This window comes from Ochotona curzoniae, unplaced genomic scaffold (assembly GCF_017591425.1).
Source record: "Ochotona curzoniae isolate NIBS_2020 unplaced genomic scaffold, NIBS_Ocur_1.0 scaffold_1852, whole genome shotgun sequence".
Classification (NCBI taxonomy): domain Eukaryota; kingdom Metazoa; phylum Chordata; class Mammalia; order Lagomorpha; family Ochotonidae; genus Ochotona; species Ochotona curzoniae.
Genome location: NW_024467087.1, coordinates 13,415,600 through 13,436,397, shown reverse-complemented (window position 1 = coordinate 13,436,397; position 20,798 = coordinate 13,415,600). Strand labels below are relative to the sequence as shown.

At 41.2% G+C, this 20,798-nt stretch overlaps 1 protein-coding gene across 2 annotated transcripts in view; it reads right to left on the bottom strand.

The window, feature by feature from the left end:
* Nucleotides 1-20,798, bottom strand: part of HS6ST2 (heparan sulfate 6-O-sulfotransferase 2) — a 293,270-nt gene that overhangs the window by 31,931 nt on the left and 240,541 nt on the right. The window contains exon 4 of one of the 2 annotated variants that reach the window (XM_040999765.1): nucleotides 12,452-12,538. The exons of the other annotated variant lie outside the window; for it this stretch is intronic. Within the exon in view, the coding sequence (XP_040855699.1) occupies nucleotides 12,452-12,538 (87 nt within the window). The remainder of the gene's footprint in view (nucleotides 1-12,451; nucleotides 12,539-20,798) is intronic. 2 annotated transcript variants of the gene reach the window in all.

The window sequence follows — 20,798 nt, the reverse complement described above, 5'->3', positions numbered from 1 at the left end:
AAGCACCAGAGAAAAGTGCCCTTGTGACTAGTTATTTAGGTTTTGTTTTTCTGGCAAAGTCTTTAGAAACATATATTGCTTGTTTTCACATCCTCTTGGTGCTGCCAAGAAGAGTGGAAGAATAATCTTTGCATGTCACAGAAGGAGGGCACAGTCCCAGTGACTAATGTGGATGGCTTGTGGCAACATCTGCAGCAGGTGCCTGGTACCTACTATGAAGGTACAAAATTGTTTCATCACCCCTGAAAAGTCCCTAGGCATTCAGATTCTGGGGAGAGTGTCCCTACAAAGCCAGGGAGCACAGATCTCTTCCCTAATTAGTTGGACAACTGGAAGGAAGCCCAACATTCCGGATTCGGTCCAATATGGTGCCTGAAGCCAAAAAAGCAAAAGTCCTTACACTCCAGACCTGGAAGAATAACCACCCTGGAGCAGCTCCACAGCTCAGGCTGTGCTAAGAACCTGTTCTGCTGAAAGCACCTTGACATTCATGTCAAAACTGGCATTCAGCATTTGGCATGGACCATGCCACCTAAGCAGTTGATAGGTTTACCTCGAGCCAGCATCATGGGGTAAACCTCAGGAGAAAGAACATTGAAAGCATTTCAAATAGGGTAGGGATCTTGGGCAGAAAACAGTCAATGCATGACACTTTTCAGTATTTAAAAAGTACTGGTCTTAATGATATTTTTGCAGTGTTTACTATGTTTTTTTGGACAGCAATTCTTTAAGGTCTCTTCCTGTGTGGAAAGGTGTAAAGTAGGTTTGCCTTGGAGAGGTTGGGACGAGGCCAGATTCCTAAAAATGTTTTACTGAAATTTAAGAAATAGTCTCCAGTTTGGAACTAGGGAGAAGGGAAAACAAAGATCTAGAATTAAATGGGCCCTAGTTTCAATCATAGATCTGTAATTTTACACCTGTGTGGTCACTTCTTTGGCCCCAGCTTTCTCATCTTTAAGTTATAGATATAATGCTTGTAGGGATTTCAATCCAATTTTGCTTTCCTTCCCCCCTTATGTCACCCAGTTCTGAGTTATTGCACACAGTGATGGCCAAAGACATCTTAAGTCTGCAAGATTTGGGGCCCAGCATAGTGACTCTGGCTAAATCCTTGTCTTGCAAGTGCTGGGATGCCATACAGATGCCAGCTTATGTCCCTGGCTTTCACTTCCCATCCAGCTACTTGATACTCACCCTACTTGTGGCCTGAGAAAGCAGTAGAGGATGGCTCAAAGCCTTGGGACTGGAAGAAGCTCCTGGTTCCTGATTGGCTCAGCTCCAGCCATTGGGGCCACTTGGGATGTGAACCAGAAGTCAGAGATCTTTCTGTCTCTCCTTCTCTCTGTAAATCTGCCTTTCCAATAAAATTAAAATAAATCTTAAATAAAAAGCCTGCCAGACTTCACATGGAAAGCCAGTAGATCATTTTGAATAAATGCTCTCATCAATCCAAACAGGCAGGTCTGTCTTAATCCCCATCTTCTTCACTCAACCCCATTCAAATGATCCCAAACAATAGGAAATCATGCAACCTCAGGGATGACCTGCAAAAGTTCATGTAAAGTGTGCATTGTCTTTTCATTCTATCTTTTGCACATACTTCTTGCAATCTCGTGTGTGGTTTGAGCAACAGGATGCTCCTCTAAGACCATCTGCCATGTGTAGTCTCCATAGGATTCTAGGCATATGTGCGCTGATGATCTGTGCTTCAAACACATGTAACATCCAACTTGTCCAATGTAAACGCTACCTCAAGTAAGCAGGAACTGACAACAGCTCAGTCATACATCATTGTCAACATTTTCTAGACAAAGTTTATAGTTACAGGCATCAAGGAATCAAATCCTACCTCATTTATCTGTCTTGTTTAAACATTCCCATACAGCCATCCTGAAAACCGAAGTATGTCTTGTGGTGAATTAATAGACATTGCTCCATCATGTGGTTTTATTTATGGTCTTCCTGCCCACCCCCCACCGCACCGCAGTCTCAGGCTGCTTATACATTACACAGTTACAGAAGTGTCAGAGGCACAGGCTGCGGGTAGAAGTCCAGGGAAGATCTTCAGTCTCATAGAAGGAGATATTGAGACTTCCCCATTCCTCCCAACTCCTGCAGAACCTTCTACCCACCTTCAACACTGCTCCCTCTAGGTCCTCCCATAGCATGACCAATCTCATATCTATGAATCTAGGTCTAACATAGTCCTTAAGTAAAAAGAAGGGTCTCTTTAGGAACCAACAAACAACCTGCTAGAATAAGCTCAGATGTAAACTAGGCAGTGGCCCCATCATCTATTCATTGTGTGACCCTGAGCAAGTCAGTATCAATTCAAGACTCCTAATTAAAGAAAGCTAATAATCCTTACTCTGTAGGCCTAGTTTAATGATTAAAAAGGCTACTATGTAAAGTGTCTGGCAAAGATCCTGACACTCCATAGAATGTAATTAATAAAAGCACCATTGTATGTTTTACATATATATGAGGAACTGTTCTAACTGTTTTACATGAGTTAACTCAAATACATTAAATCCTTTCTTAAATATTACCTTTTAGAGGAGTTTTCAAAACTACTTTGCACTTACAGATTTCTTTTTCTAAAAATAAGAGGTTGTACTTTATTTCTTCCAGTCTTAGTTTTTTTTTTTTTTAATTAGAAAGGCAGATCTCGAGACAGAAGGAGAGACAGTGAGAAAGATCTTCCATCTGCTGACCCACCCCCCAGTTGGAGTAACAATCAATCTGAAGCCAGGAACCAGGAGCCTCTTCCAGGTCTCCCATGTGGGTGCAGGGTCCCAAGGCTTTGGGCCATCCTCCACTGCTTTCCCAGGCCACAGGCAGGGAGCTGGGTGGGAAGTAAAGCACCTGGGACACAAACCCAGGCCATATAGGATCCCAGCACCTGCAAAGCAAGGATTCAGTCACTGTGCAATCATGCAGGATCCCCATGATGACATATTGCCTTGTGAAACACTACATATTTTGTGTATTGTGTGAAAACAGGGAATTTTGTCTGTTTCAGTCTTCATTGTAGCACAAGAGATCAGAATAACATCTGGTACTCAGGATGCCCTCAGTAATGTTAATCTTTTCTTCTCATTAGAAACTGGTGTACAGGCAGATGAAATAACCTGCCTAGAGTACTTTGAGAATTTGAAGTGAGCAGTTGGTTTCCAGCCCTTGCCATCTTAGCAATTATATTATGTTGTGTCTTTTCAAGAACTTATAAGGGCTGGCATAGTGACATAGCAGCTGGCATAGTGACATAGCAGCTAAGATTCATAGATATGAGATTGGTCATGGAATGATGCTGGCATTCCATATAGGGGCGCTGGTACATGTCCCAGCTGCTCCAATTTCGATCCAGCTCCCGAATAACCTGTTTGGGAAATAACAGAAGATGGCCCACATTTACTTTCCACTCTGGTTTTTGCTATTTATTCCACCTCACTTCTCTGTGAACAGGATCTACTTTTCTGGATGAAATTTCTGTGCAGTATGCTGGAAATTTGGCTTTGTCCTTGTGATAAAGGGAATGATCAATGATTTCTGATTTCTTCAAAGGACGTTTCCATTGCTCAACTACCTCTGCATTGCTACTTGTGTTTTTCTACAAAATTAAACGGTTGGACATTCTTTCCACACGCTCGAAAAACCTATAACTATTCAACCTTGTTTCAGTGATTTCAGGCAGTGCAGTAAAGCAAGAAAATAAGTTACCCAAATTGGGGAAGAATAAAACTGTGCTCATGGCTTCACAGATGACTTAATCATCTATGTAGACTATCAAATGAAATCTACAAAAGCAGTTCCTTGAGCAAATAGGAAAGCTTAGCAAGTTTGTGGGAGATAAGATTGATAGACAAGAATCAACTGTACTTCTACATGCTAGAAATGAATGATAAGAAATTGAAATAAACAAATTTATTTCAATAAGAAATTGAAATAAATGAATGATAAGAAATTGAAATACAATTACATCTACCATCAAATGTGTGAAATGTTTAGGAATATAACTGACAAAAGATAAAAAAGAAACTTGCCTGCAAACTGAAAAGTCACTGATGAGTGAAATGAAGGAAGATGTAAATAAATGGAGATCCCAAGTTCACTGGGACCGGATACGGTTAACATGCTGCTTCTCCTTCAGTGTGAAAAATTTGATGCAGCCACTGCCCAACCTCAGATAGTCCTCCTTTTAGTACAGTTTATAACCTAATTCTGAAATTCCTACAGAAATAGAAAGTGACCAGAATATCGAAAACAGCTTAGAAAAGGAATAAATGAGGTCACACATCATTTGATGTCAAGACTTATTAAAGGGATAGAGTAATCGAGACAGTATTGTATTGTATAACTCTGTTGATCAAGGCAGCAGCACTGAGAGCCAAGCAGCAGACCACAGTACTCAGTGGTCAACTGACTTTCAACAGGGATGCCCAGGTATTTTATTTATGGAAATGTTATTCTCAAAAAAATGGTGCTGGGCCAGCACAGAGACAGCCCCATGATCTGCAAGATCAGAAACATAAACTATGATGCAAGGCCATTGTTGTGATGCAGAGTTAAGCCTCCACCTGTGGCACTGGCATCCCACTTAGGCACCATTTGAAGTTCCTGCTGCTCCCTGTTCATGGCCTCAGGGAGACAGTGGAACATGACGCAAGTGCTTGGGCCCCTGACACCCATGTGGGAGAGCCAGAAGAAACTCCTGGCTCTCAGCTTCAGAGTTCTGTGGTCATTGCAGGTATTTGGGGTGTAAACAAGGGGGTGGAAGATTCTCTCTTCCTAGTCTTCTTTCTGTGAAAATCTGCCTTTCCAAGAAAATACAAATCATTAAAAAATTATAGTGGGCTTAAATGTAGAATCTAAAATGATTACAGATTCTGAAAGAAAATGTAGAAGGAAATCTTTGCAAAATCAAAGATGTTTTAGACATGAAACCAGAAGAAAAGTATAGAAAAGAAAAACAATTTGAGAAACTTGACCTCAAATTAAAAGCTACTTTAAAATGCTTCTACATCTCAGATTTTTAGTCAATGCTAAAATCATAATAACTTTTTGGATGACATGTGCATTTTGTATTGTATTTCTATAATCGCTCAGTACTGTAAGCCATAGGAGGTCATGCTTAATTAGTTCGCTGTCTAAAAACCAACACATTTCAATCGGAGACATTAGTCAATGCAATTTATTTTGGTCCCTGCATTTCTCTCCATTCAGAGGTTGTTGAAACCTAAGAGTAAAGAATTGATAGATTAAACAGACAGCTGGGAAGAGAAGGGGAGGGGGAGATAAGAAGGGAGAGAGGTAAGGAGGGAGGGAGAAAGGGAAGGGGAAAGAGCTTCTTACCATGTCTAGAAAATTAGAAGAACTGCATTTTTCATTGATTTTTTTAATTTATTATTTTCCAAGATACAGTATTTATAGGGATGAGGTTCATCCCTGCCCTTTCCCTTCCTCCATTTGTTCCTAGAAGAGCCACACTGAGCACCACTCTTCCTGTACCTATGTTTTCTTAAGTGCATGAAAATGCAGCGACACTCCAGCCATGGGAGGGGACTGGAGCTCTGCCAATGAGACTTTTCAAGCATACATGTCACAGACAGGGGAAAAAGACCCCATGAAGACCCCTGCTCCAGAGAGACGTGGCATGCTGCCTCTATGGGGAAACTAGCTCCTGCTTTCCAAAGATTCAGTTAGCAAAGCCCTCTTCTGGACTAAGCTGTTGAAGCATGAGCACAGTCACATATTTGGCGGGAGCATTTATTATGTTAGTAGGTATGTTATACAGTCTCAACAGGAAATGGTTCCCAGGGCTGGACTTTGTCTTCCTGGATCTGCCATTCATTCCTTGTCTTATACAATCTGTTGGCATTATTGATGTACTCTTAGTGAGGCTGGGGCATGTGCTTCTCCACTTCAGGAACTGGCAAAGTACAGACTCAGGCAAACAGAGCCAAGCAGAACTCTTCGGAATCATGCCGGCCAGGCTGCCCCTAGCCAAGTCACACTGTCCTCAGCTGCATATGTTGGCAGCCAGAACAAGCTGAATTGCTAGATGCCACTGAATACCCACCGTGTGCCAGAGAGTCTTACATGGAGACATTTAATATTTCTAACAGCCCAATCAGACAGCTACAAAGCTAATAAGTGAGACAGCCAAGATTCATATCCAGGTCTCTGTGACTCCAAACTTCATGTTCTTTCAAATACACACAAAGCTGTCTCATTAACTTATTGTAGGAAATCTTTGCCTATGCCAGAATTGCAGCTGCTTAGCAGCAGGTAAAATAAGTCTGTCAAGTCTATGTTATTTATCCCTGGTTATTGATAATGTTTTTCGAGTGGCTCAGGCTACTTTGCTGTCTTACGAAGGGACACACTTTTAGGGATAACCTTGACTTTGATGGTAGTGTTGTTGTGACCAAAGGTCTCACACTGTCCTGGATGTTGAAGGGAAAGGTTATTAGACAGCACAGGAACACAGCTACAGCCTACTCAACTAAAAGCTGTTTTGAGGAATACATTCTGACATTGGCTTCCGCTTCCTACGTTTTTCTTTTTCTATGAGGAAGCAATTGCAAAGAAAGCAAAGGAGAAGTCACACACACACACACACACACACACACACAACAAACCAAGGAGTTTAATGCTTTTGCTTGTCACAAATTGTTCATATTAGACTTAGTCTACTAACTAAACTAAGGCATCATTAACATGATTATCACATACGATTGCCTCTGTTATTTGAAAAAGTCAAATCCTTGTCTCTTTGTTATGTTCTTACAGTATACCAGTATACAGCCACATACAGAGACACACAGGGAGACAAAATTAGAGATTTTACAAGCAGTCACAGTCTACTGTATTAGAAGGAGCACATGGCTCCCAATTAGAGGAAATGACAATCGCGATACATAATTATGCAGGATGCTCAATGCCAGCATTGGACATATCAACAACTGAATCCAAATATAAAACAGCACCATGCTGAATCTGTACAGAGCAAATGAGACTTCATTTTTTCTTTCTTTTTTTAAAGATTTATTTATTTTTATTGTAAAGGCAGATATGCAGAGAGGAGGAGAAACAGAGAGAAAGATTTTCCATCAGCTGATTCATTCCCCAAGTGGCTGCCACGGTCGGAGCTGAGCCAACCTGAAGCCAGAAGCCAGGAGCCTCTTCCAGGTCTCCCACACAGGTGTAAAGTCCCAAGGCATTGGGCCATGCTTGACTGCTTTCCCAGGCCACAGTCAGGGAGTTGCATGGGAAGTAGGGCTGCTGGGATTAGAACCAAGGCCCATAGGGGATCCCGGTGCGTGCAAGCCAAGGACCTCATCCACTAGGCTACTGTGCCAGACCCTCATCTTTTCTTTCTAAAGCACTAAAGCATTTCATTTGGCTGCTGCCAACCAAAACCAAAACGGTGTGGTTATGTTTATTTTATTCCTAAAGCTATGTGCTCCCCACTCTGTTCATGAAGACATTGTTTAAATAAACAGGGCTGTTCACTATGAGACACTTTTGGTAAAACCAAGTTAATGCTAGTCTGACTGTGGCACCTGCCACCAAGTTCAGTCCCATGTAGATCTGTGAAGTCATCGAAATGCGATTTGATCACCTCATAGTCCTCTTCTATACTCATTTCTCTCCAGAGCTGCACCCCTCTTTCCCTAGTTTAATTCATGAGAGCCAACACCTTGATTGTACTTAAATCAGCATGTAAGGTTGATTTATTGCTTGATTTCTCTGCAATAATCCTATAATGCACATGGCCTTCATTAGCATTTTAGTTTGGACTTGGCCCTTGTTGCTGAATGTGCAACTTCAAGGAATCTAACTCTTAAATATATATTCAACATTCAGAAGCATCTGTTTACATTGTCGTGTGTGAATGTATTTGTATGTGTGTGTTCTCCCAGTCTTGATTAACTAATATGAGGGAGAAAAGTGACCCAGGTCTTTATTGTTTTCTTGCTTCATTGATGCCAGGATATTATAAAGACTCTTGCTAAGCTCAACGATAATCTTGAGAAAGGATGATGGTCCCAACAGAACCCAGAATGATGCTATTTTAGAGAAAATGTCAAGTATGCTAGAAATGCATGTATTTCCTTTCCTCACTGTGGTTGCAACAAGTACAATCATTCTGCTTTCTCCAAGAAGTTTCTACTTATACAGTGACTAATGGAGTCCATTCACACAAGCACCACAGACTATGGAAGAAAAGGCACCCAACTGGACATCTTGACAACTATCTGCTGCCTGACACCTAGCTGCTGGTCTTCTTTGGTGTGATTAGCTCAAATAACTCACTCTCTGAGATAACTATGATGGACTGTAGTGCAATGTGCATTGGACTGTAGCGCAATGTGCATTGAACATATATTAAAAGCATGATTCTAGGCTGTCACTTGCTAGTGTCTAGACACGTGACTCTGAGTCGAAGTGTCCTTACCTGTTTAGCAAAGGCACTGGTACCATGTAAACTAGGAATATGTGCTGATACAAAAATATTTTTTAAAAGGCTCTTTGTAGCTACCAGGTATGCTCAGTGTTGACAATCCAAGTGCTTTCGAAGGCCCCTCCAGCAGGTCAATACATGCATTGATCATGGTCCACTCTGCTGGCCAGAAGAACAGGTTCACGTTTCCAAAGAGAACTGTATGTGAGGTACAGGGGCACAACCTTGTTAGTGGTGTGTCAACCTCTGCAAAATCCACGCTTCCCAATCTCAGTGCTATAGCTCTACATTGATTGTGTTTACTGTCTTGTCATTTTGGCTCACTGCCCACAAAGAAGAATTGGCTTGTACTTCCCTGAACACTACTGCCAGGGCGTTCTGGCTCTTCTGTTCAGACAGCCTATTCCATCTGTTCATCCCTGAAAAGGGAGGGGCAGGAATAGTGACCCAGCTCCAGACCCAGGCACTGAAACAGAACAAGCAGAACTGAAACAACTCCAAGCAGTAAGTCTCCTAAACACACATGCTGTACTGAAATCTTGGTAGACTTCAACTGGATTAAAAATCAGAAGAAGACACAGGCTAAACAACCTTCATTTTTTTTTTTTAAGCTTGGACCAAATTCACAACTTGCTTTCACCAACGCACAGAGTATTCATCCCCACTGAATGATTGTGGTTTCCATTTTCTTCATTTGACCTCACCTTGCTACCTGAGGGTAAGTGGACAAAAATGAAAGGATTCCAGCATTCATTCATATTCGTACATGACCTCTTCACCACCCTAACCTTGGCATTGGTTAGGGGAGACTATTTTGGCTCCAACAGCAGTGATGATGTAATTATAGTACTTAAATACCAGGTCATCATCCTTCCTCTTCCCTACTAAGATATGAATAGGACCTATTATCTCTTATCTATGTGACCTCAAGCATTATGGCACAAAGTAGATGCTCAACATACTTTAGACAGTCACGCTATTAATATTTGTGCTAAGTTTTCCATCAAAACTCTTCATTTGGAGACCCCAGCTGGGCATTATCCTCTTTGATCCTCAATTTTTTCATGGGCAAAACAGAAATAATGATGCCTGTTTCATGAGCTTTTAAATGGGTGAGAATGAATGAGAAAAAACATGTGTCAAGTGCTCAGGACACGACTGATTCAAAGCACTCACTGAGTACCCATTAGTTATTATTCTTTTTAGTTATAATGTATATTTGAAGTAGCTTGACTTTTTCTATTTCTTCAAAAAGAAGAAAGAAAAAACAAAAAACACTGCTCTACCTCCCAGGCTATACCTGGCTCAAAGGAATATAAAAAAACTCATAGCGACTGCTCCACATCCCACTGTCAAGGTCAAAGGATATCTGAGAATGGAGCAGCACAGCACCCTCTGTGTAGGCCACTGTGCAAAGGCACCATGGGGGAAAGCCCTGGAGTGGAGAACTCAATCTATCATCCATGCCTCACACACACAAATGCGCACGCGTGCTCACACACACACACACACACACACATACACACACAGCTATGCAGACAATGTAGTCAGAAGTATAAATGAAAACCCTCTGCACTGTAATGTGGGATGTATACTTTGATAGAGCCTGTTCTAGACAGTGTGGGAAATGCCCTCCCCCACACCTAGCTCATCAAGAGGCTCACCACAACTGTAGGAGGTCACTGCTTCTCCTGGTGACAAAGCTGTTATGAAAAGGAGAACGGTGCCATGGCAGAAATAGAGCCACAACACAATAAAACCACAAAACCTGCTGAAAATGAAACAGAGAGGGAGGGCTTTTTAAAAACAAAATTATTCACATGGAAGGTGCAGTTACAGAGATAGAAAGAGAAGGAGGGAGGGAAACAGAGATGGGGTGGGAGAGAGAGAGTGTGTGAGAGCCAGAGCGAGAGAGAGCGAGAGAAAGACTCTTCCAACTGCTGTTTCACTCTTCAGATGGCCACAGCAGCCAGGAGCTCAGAACCAGGACCTTCAGCTGGGTCTCCCATTGGAGTTGCAGCAGCCCAAACACCTGGACTAGTGGCTTGGGTTGCTTTTCCAGGCCATTAGCAGGAAGTTGGCTCAGAAGTGGAGTAGCTGGGACATGAACTAATGTCTATAAGGGATGCCAGAATCACAGGCAGAGGTTTTACCAGCTGTGCCACAACGCTGGCTCTGACACATACATCTCTGAAGTGATTCTTGCAGCACATTTGATTTTATGTTGCTCATCAACAAAAAATAACACAGACTAAGTCAATTTGTGAGTTTCTACAAATGACAGGTAAAAGACACCACATGGCAGAAGCTTGAGGTGTCCAAATACAGCAATTGTGAAATAAGATCCATGTTTATCTACTTGAGAATGCATTTATTCAGGGCTCCTACTGTGAACAACCTGCATATAGTACTAGATACGTATTCTCTATATCATCTGAAGCCAAATTTTATCAAATGCACCTTTTTTGTAGCTTGTAACCAGAGTCTTCATTCAGAAGATATAAGACTGAATTCTTGCAAGACAAAACATCACCCCCTTCAAAACGCAATAGCTGATCACAAGCATTCATAACTATACATCAGAGTTTAACAGATGGAGATTGGGCCCTGAAATCAGCAGTATGAAGAGGTGTACATGGTAGCCAGGTCGAGTCTGCTATTTCCGCCAACATGGAGTTAACAGCCACTCTCTAGAGCTGTATCTATTAACTGACAGTGTGTGCTTACAATGGCTTGGGACTAATTTGGAAACATTCAGTTGCACAGGAATGCATGCATCAATTCCTCTCTTTTATAATTTATATATCATTTTGATGGTGGCGTTTAGCAATAAATAACTGAAATGAGTTCTAACCACTCCAAGATTTAGTCTTACATCTTAACCAATGCTTTTTATATTCACCAAGATAGCCTGCATTCAGCTTTATATGCAAACCTGAAATGGTATTCAGAAGGAGATGAAAAAGAAAGAGAAAAGCAGCCAATAGATCTCTCACTTTGGGAATTGAATATAAGATCTTATTCAAAGTGTGGCATTTATAGTCCAATGCTGAATACATAAAGTATGTGACCATTACACATTCACCTTTCATTGCAAAGTTGTGCTCTTGTAGCAACATATCTTATTGCTTGATTAGAGCTGTTAGCATGATGAAGGCATCTTTCATCTTTTCCTAGATGCAAGCTGAGTGTGCTTCTGCCTGAAAAAAAGCCTCACCCTGTCAAGCAGATAGCTCACAGGGAGCCTGGGTTAGTCACCAGAGAGTTGTAGCCACTTCAAGAGGGAAGTACCTAATTAAAGGCATGCCCTATGTATGGGCTGACACCACGTCACACCGCCAGGCTTTGTGGAATCAAAATGGATGGGTCAGCCAATGTTGTCTTTTGGAATATGTTCAAAAACATAAATCTGATATCACAAATATTCAGCCAAGACAAGCTTTGGCAATACCAAAAAGTACAGGAAATGGTGCATGCTATTAACTAGGTAAAGAGTAAATCATGTAAATCAGCAACATGGTTGAGATGTAAATGTACTTAAACCAGAAAATTTATATAATGGTTTTTCAGATTCTTCAAACTCAAACCTAAAGCTCAGTATATGAATCAAAGACAGATTTTCATAGCTTTTGCGAATCATAAAACAATGAATCACTTGTGCTCCTTTTCTCTTTACATCTTGAAACTTCATAGTTCAGATCTTACCTTGCCCTTATGGACTCATGTCCTTGTCCTTCACAGCCCTTGTCCTTCACAGCCCCTAAAAAGTCTTCTCAGACTCCTCCCTTCCCTTCTTTCATCATTCATGCATTTAATACTAGTGCCACATGCATTACTCTTTGCAATTCCCAATTGACTAGCACAGTGTGAGGCACACAGAATGCATTTCATAAACCATTGTTGAATACAAATGAATGACAAAACAAGAACATCACATGGCTGTGTGAGAATGATGTCAGAATCAGAGGGGTACTTTTCACTTACTTCCCACTCTTCGATGCATTCTGGGCCTTTGTGGATGATGGAGAGTTGATGCCTGAATTAGTGTTTGCAGAACCCCGTCTATCATTACTATACCCGCAGAAAAATAGAGAAATAGAGAAAAATATATATGTATACATACAACAAGAATCAGAGACAAAAAGTAGTTATTCATTTAAAGACTTTCATTTTCTCTCTCTCTCTTTCTCCCCCTCTCTCCTCTGTCAAAACAGTGGTATCCCTCAAAGATAGAGCGTGGGAACCACTGGTCAAGTTCAAAATAACCTATCCCTTTCACATTGAAAAGCTAATGAATTCCATTAATGATAGCTTATAGCCCAGATGCCAAGAGAGACTCCAGTAAAAAAAAAGTGTGTGTGTGTGTATATACACACATATATACATATATATACATACTAGTATTTTAATATAAAATCTTTTATTATCATCCAATGAATTGCTTGCATTACAAGTACAGTTCTGCAGCTGCTGACTTTTAGTGAAGTATGCGGATGCTAAATGACTTCTAAAAGTCTTTGGGAGATACTATCCAATAAATTAATAATTTTCACTTATAATGTTACATGGGAAAGCCACAAATTCAGCTATTCTTTCAGGAGAAGTACCACCTGGTTCATGAGTAATTGAATTTAAATTTCCACCTTCAATAACTCCACAGCTTATGTCAAACCTTGGAAACAATTACAAAATAAATCACAAGGAAGGCCTGCTTAATCTCATCACGTTAATAAATTCAGTCAAATTAATCACCTGAAGGTAAAGAAAAAGAAATAATTGATTGGAGTCTTCTTGATTACTTTATTCTATTTTCTTTATCAAACTATTTTACCATTATCTTCAATTCTGTTGTTGTGCCTTGAAATTATTACTTTACTTCATCTTCAGATTTCCATGGAAACCAATTCGAAACCTTTCTTTTCTTCACTTGATGATGTGTGGAATTATTTATCCTGATTTCATCAGAGAGAATTTTTTTGTTGTTATTAGATCTGCATCAGCATAGCCTTTATAAGTAGTGAAAGAAAAAATGTATACCTTAGGTTTTCAAACTATGTGATAGAATCTTCTGGGGTGCAGTTTATTATCCCAGAACATGTCAAAGAGCTTTCGGGATATTTATGAATCTCTTAAGCACCTCAGAAATAGGTGTCTGCAAGTAGCTGCATTTGTGGGATGTTGAGGTGGGGTGGGGATCACAATACACACACTGCCCTGTGTCTTTCAGTTTCAACTCCCCAGTGATTGCCAAGGTGGGAATGATGTGAGGAGGCACAGAGGAAGGCTCATCAGGGAAAACCAAGCTGATGGCAAAAGCAGTTAGACATCCGAAGGAAACCCTTTTGAACTGGGAGACATCAAGGTAAGTTCTGACAGTATGGTGGGGATGCTGGATTGAGTGTTCTGGAAGACATGGGCACACAACTGTGTCTTTGAGTAGGTGGCTCAAATATGCAGGGACAAAATGCTGGATCTCCCAGACACAGTGCCAGGTTCACTTCCCTGGGCTGCTCAGAGACTCACCAGAAGGACTCACCCTTCTAAGTGGGGAGCGACTGAAGACCTCTCTTGCCCCTGCCCCCTAACCATGCATTCTGATTTCCTAGGGAAGAACCCCTGGACTTTCATCCATACTAGCTATCATCCTCCAACTGAATCAACCTCAGCAACTGAGTGACAGTACCAGACAATTGAACAAAACACTCAGAAGAATTTCTAAGGATCTCCTACACCCAAAGGTGAGTGCAGCCTAACTTGAGTCACAAAATACAGATAAGTTTCAACTATTTCACTGCCACATCATGACACAGGCTAGGCCCCTCACTGACACAGCAGGCAGTGGAAAACCTGACTGGAGGCATTCCCAACCAAAGGATCTTTGGGACATCTCCAGCACACTACTTGGCTCAAATTAGGTGGTCAAATGAACTCTTCCCTAATCTGGGAACTTTCCTTTGAATAAGACAACAGCTGTTCCCATTGCAAAATTCCCGTGCCTGCGCCTTTGGGGCTAGTGTTCTCTGTAATCTGCATGACAAGTGCCTCTTTAAAGTCAATGCAAGCCCCTGTAGGACATGGGGAAAGCTGTCAGCTGCCAGTGACAGCCTTAATATTGTTAACTGCTTCACCAGACTGTGGGAGCAGGGAGGTGAGGAAGGGGGTGGTCCAGCAGCAGTAGTCTTTTAAAAGATAGGAAAAAGGACCCATTCTGATCTACTGCCAAATCCTGCAAGTGCAGAACTGAGGAGAATCAGAACAAAAACATTCTCAGGCATAAATCACACAGCAAAGCTAAGGCACCAAGACTGGTGGTGAAAGTAATCAAGTAACTAAAAATGTTTGTTCTGTGCAAATAATATATCCACTCACAATTGGGGGGTGGGTGGGACCACAATACCTGAAAGGAGAGAGGCAAGAAGAACTCGTGGCAGGCTTGGATCCTAGCAGCTTAGTTTTAGACAAACTAAGGACTGTGCTCTAGGAAGACAAGTTTGCTGCACATCTCTGGGAAAACTCCTTGTTCTTCTATGAAGACCCAGCAAGATGCTAGAATTCTCCAACTTTGGAAGAGAAGGGGATGTAAAGAAGTGGTAGCAAAGATCTGGAATTTTTCACAAGCGCTCAATGAGAGACACAGAGGAAACACCACAGCTGCAGGCTTTGTGGAATCCTCAAAGATCTAAAAAGACTTGTCTCAAACAATCTCCATCCCCAGATGAAGGCACTGCCAAGGAATCTTAGTTATAGAAATATCTAGCAACCTCAGATACAGATATGAACCCTTGCCTGTTTCTAAGATGCAGGGATAATAACTTAGGTATAGGAGATCAGGGAAGCTGCCGCGAATTATAGTTCCTAATATATGCATCAGAAACAGACCTAGCCAAGTTGTCCTTTTGATCTGTCTCTACCCACGCATCAGATTGTTTTTTTTTTTTTTTTTTAAATTTGATCTCCTCTTTGAGTTGCAGTCTCCAAGGCCTTGGCCCAGAGTCCCAGAGGGTGGGTTCCTAGGCTTCCTACCTGTATAACGCTCCCTCTTCACGGAGCAGGGGACTGCTTCCAGTGCCTCACAACATGTCTCATGGAAGGCTTATAAAGACAATTCCAGGTGAGCGCCCATAGGAAAAATGAATGCATGCCAGCCCTCCTGCCAACTCTGTTCAGCTGGCTGTCCACATCTATCAAATATGCTCTTTTCCACACACTCCCTACACTATAAAATCAGAACAAAAACAACAATCCAGCAGTCTTACGCACATTGTTGTTCAGGTGGAAAAGATATGACTAACGCAACTCCAGCATTTTTTAAGTGTTCCTGATTGAGTAATTTGACAATGAAATAGTACCCAGTGTACTTAAACCAAAAGGCAATAAGATTCACTCCAATTTTTTTTTCTTTCCTCTAGATCAGAGGCACTTGTGGGATAACAACATAGTGATTTAAAACACACTCAACTCACTTTCTTGGTGGGTGGCATCCAGAAACTATATTTCCTATGACGCTTTGCAAGTTCCTTGGAAATTAATTCAGATCCATGAAGAACAGTTGTGCTGCTGCACCTCCAACAGTACTGACAATTTAAAGACTAATTTTTACTGTCTTGGGAAAAGCTACAACATACTTCAGAAGACTGAGCCGGGCTTAATGTTTACAGTCAACATCAACATCTTTTCCCTGATACTTATCTTGTGGTACTGTTTTTATTTTATTGCTAATTTGTCTCTAAAATTAGCTTGTAAGCGGGTGCTTGTTATGGTTTGAATCCACAAAAACTTACATTGAGGCTTGCTCCCCCACGTCATGTGTTGAGAGGAGGCAAGGCCTCTAGCAGGCACTGGGGTCACAGACTCCTTAGGAATGCGGTAATGCCATCTTGCATCAGTGAATGAGTTTCTCTCTTGGAATTCAATTAGTTACCATGAGATTGGAACTTTATAAAGCAAGCTTGGTTCTTTCTGCTTTCTTGCATCTAAGCTCTCTTCTGTATATATGTACCCACTCATGGCTCCGGCATCTGCTCCTGCCATATGATGTCACCCACTAGGCTAGATGCAGCCACTCAAATTTAAACTCCTCAGCCTCTGGTACTATGAAATAAATAAAACTCTTTTATTTCTAAATTACCCAGTTTAGGGTGTTTTGCTGCAGTCACAGAACATATACTAAGACAATGCTCACAAAATATTTGTTGAGTGAATAAATGAAAGGCTCAGTGCCATGACTGATGGTTTATCCCTGGCACTGGTGTGAGAGAAGGAAATGGGGACACCACGGTCTCACATTTTTCAAGCCTGAAAAGGAAGGACATGAAAGCAGTGGATTCTGATGACTGATGCTTGATCACGCGTGGATCACAAAGACAGGTGAGAGCAGAAAGCTTGCTGGGATGTTTGGACAGCCTATCTGCATAATAACAACTCTGTTGCATTTGTCAGGCTCTTCATAGTTTCTAGTGTGCATTGTTTATAGGTAATAACTGAGACAAAACCCAAGCTGACGTTAAGGGGTTGTTCCAAGTGCCTCTGGGAGAAAGGTTGGCTACTCTCAGCTCCCTCACCTCTCGAAAGCTCCCAAGTTGGGGGAATACAATTGAAACTGAAGACTACCAAGCAGGAAGCTCATCTTACTTTCCCAACAGGTGTTCGAGGCCCCTCTTGAACAGGTCACTAGCTAGTCATCTTTTGAAAGGTTATTAAATCATGACTGCTCCCCCACGAAAACCTACTATTTCCTTTCTGAGAGGTAGGTGCACATTTGTGAAGTATCTTTGCCCTTTATTCTGTTACTAGGCAAGCCAGCTCTTCAAATATTGATTTCCTTTAATTAACATTGATGAGACTTCTATATTTCATTTTTCTCTCTTTTAGATTATGTCCTGAATGGTTTTCTTGCTTTGCTCTGAACTTTTTTGTTGTTTTTCATTTTCACTTCTAGCTGAAGTGTCTAAATTAGAGTACCTGTTTCTTTATAATCTGTGCCCATTATCTATGTTTCTATTAGCTAACAAGGAAATCCTAGTTCAATAAGAAGTTTTTTACTTATTTATTTTTTTAAATTTAGCATCCTCCCCTACTTTCCCTTTGCTGCACTATGGATAACGGCCAAATTTTTCCTAGAAGAGAGGGGGAAAAGTTCTCCTTTCCTGCCATGAAAAACCAGCACTATTATGAAATTTCAGAAGCAACCTCATAATTTCAAGGCATTTACTGAGGAATCTCAAGATCAAAGACTGGCTGCCATCAGGGTGTTTAACTTCTTGCTCTCTTAGGATTCTCATCTATCAAACAGATATAATTAAGCAGATCAGCTAAACCATTCGCAGAGATGCTCACAGTTACTTAGTACTTGCATAGATCTTGGAAAAAAGAAAACAGCTGGGGCACTTGAACTATTTTGCCCTCTCCCCTTCCATTAATGTTTCATTCTAAAAGCTCACCACAGAACAGCAGGGCCTGAAACAATTTGTTCATTGATTATTGCTGCTACTTTTGCTCTTTTCACCTCTTGAACAGAACTTGAGGATCCATTACATCTAGAGAATGAGAATGAACTCTAAATGAAAGCTGCTGAGAAGATATGGAAGCTGATGACTAACAAACAAATTTCTTCTTCCAGTCAAAGAGAAAGATTTGTTGGGAGGAAGATCAAGGCTAGAAAAGAATGATTGATTTGATTCGGAGCCTATGGAGTTGGGGGTATCGATGAGCAGTGCCCCACAGAAGATTAGAGAAGTGGCACTGAAAGTCAAGAAGAAAGACAAGGTCAGATGAACACCCACTGCTCTGGAGTGACGCTCAGACTCATGAAATCAGCAGCAAGGCCCAAGGGCCAGGAATTCACCAAGAATAGGCAGTGAGTGTTTTGAAAGGCATCATCCGATATCAGACTCGGCTTGTTTCCACTCCAGTTTAGGAAAATTTGCAAGTATGTTACAAACACTCATAGGACTACATCCTATGTTACAAACTCTCATAGGACTATATCCTAAGACTGGGCAAAAGAGACTGGGGCCATGGAGGGAACAGATTGAGGCTAATGAGGACCAGTGCAGCTGTTGATCCCAGTATAGGACCTGGCTTTTTTCATCCCCTTTCTATAGCTTGCCTCCCCCGATTGTCCTTGCCCAGCCAGACACCTAACAGTTGACAAGGAGAGCTGAGTGCTGCAAGGTGGGTGACAGTCATTGTCAACCCAGTGCCACAACAGAAACACCTCAAAGTGCACCCTGTGCTGTGTCACTTTGATGCAGACAACGGCAGATTAGAAAAACTGAGGTTATATCTTGACTACTCTTGTAATTCACATTTTTTATTTTCTGTTCCTCTATACTTAGAATTGTACCTCTGATTCTGTAAAATTATTATTGATTTTTTTCTGTTCTTTCTGTATGCTGTGTCTCACTAATTGGTATCTTCAATCATGTTCTCTTAGCATCTTGGACAGTACACAATGGCACATCTTAATAATATCACCACAGTTGCAGGTAAAATCAATCAGACTGGGAGCAAATCAAGGGCTTTGCCTTTGAAAAGCTCAAATATCACAGGTTTCCCAAGTTGAACTAAGCTCATTATGGCAATGGTTAGACTACCTTTCCCAAGTTGAAGCAAAATTGGGCCTTTAGCCCTGGCTCTGCAACATGCCACCAATGGGATCATTTAATTTTTATGGGGCTCAAATTCCTTGTCTGCCAGTCCGGCTTACACAATGCTAACCAATTTTTTTCACCAGGAAGACATGTAACAAACAAATATTTGTTGTATGTGCTTTCTTATGTTTGGCCTTGGGGATACAATTGTGTGACCACACTTCTGCTCTCAAAATGACCCAAGATTGAGTGAAATAGGCAAATAAATTAGGTACATAAACATGCAATGTAACCAACAGATTAAGCACATTAGGAAAAAGTGGTAGGGTAATAAATTAGGGATCAATGGCTTATGCCTAAAGGGAATAGGGAAAAGAGAGATAAAACTGCATTGCTACTATAAAAAGGGGTGATCCTTTGTTTGCATTTAAAAATCATAACTCTAATGTTTTATGGGGATAAAAATGTCAGTTAACCTGACTTGACCATCACACATGGGATACATGCACAGAATTATCATGTTATAGCCTGTACATGTGTATAATTAAAATAATTTAATACATGAAATAAAATGTATATAAAACAATGAAGGAAAATGTTTGTTAGGTTTATCACGTGTGCAAAGTGCCATAATAAGGTACTATGAATAACTGAATTTTTCACAATATGTGCCTTCATAAGGTGGCTACAAATCACTTGTGTTATTTTCTACTGGGTGAAGAATTCTTTGTCCCCAAGACTTTTAAAGACACCAGAGTTGTTAGTGGGATAAAGCACAGGATACTGGTTTGCATCTCTGCCAAAAAAAAAATCAAAAATCAGAAAATAACTCTTGGTTGTGAGAATTTTCACCAAATGGAATGAAATTATGCTTATTGTTAGTTTGAGACAGTTCTCGCCCAACAGTGGCTCACAGATTTCCTTATGCATATGCCAGATTACCTGTAGTATTTTTTTAATGGAGATAGTGGGTCTCATCCCTGGAATTCCTGACTCAGTAGGCCTAGGAATGGGCTTGAGAATTCACAACTGCAAAAAACTTCACAGGATGCTGATGTTGCTTGTCCATGAATGTATACCTCACAAGAAGTATGCAACAGTCACTTTACTGGAACTTGAGACAACAACCAGCCATAGCTATTGTCCCTGCTTTCCACAGAAGAGAGTTTAAGTCTGCTGGATGCAAGGCACTCACTGTAGAGCTTCTGAGGCAGAACAGCTGAGGATGCTGTCTGTCAACATCTATTTCTGGAGATGCTCCTCGTTCCTAAGGAAGCGGTAATGATTGCAATCACCACAGAGTGGAGCTCGATAGCAGGTGAGACAAAAATCGGATCTGACAACATTAATTGAGCCTGAAAATCTATTTACTGAAAATGATCTGGCATAATTAAAAATTCACAAGTGGAGCGTAGGTGGTAAGCATTGTACATTAGCGAGTCCCTAGAGTAGGCCAGGAAAGTCTCAGTGAACTCTTTAGGAAAAGCCAAAGGAGCCAACTGTACTGGCAGGGATTAGCGTGCAGATAAAACAGGAAAATTCAGTTAGTCCATTCACTTGGCAGCGGGAGTCTGACTTTCTATTACAGAATCGTGTGAGCCCAGAGGATTGCAGGGGAGGCTTGTTTCCTTTTCCCTGGCGAATAATCACTTTGCTTTCACTATCTACTGTTTGTGTGTGGACAGGCGCTTAACTCAGTGCTAAAGTCATCACTCGGGATGTGCTCCCAAGCACCTGGC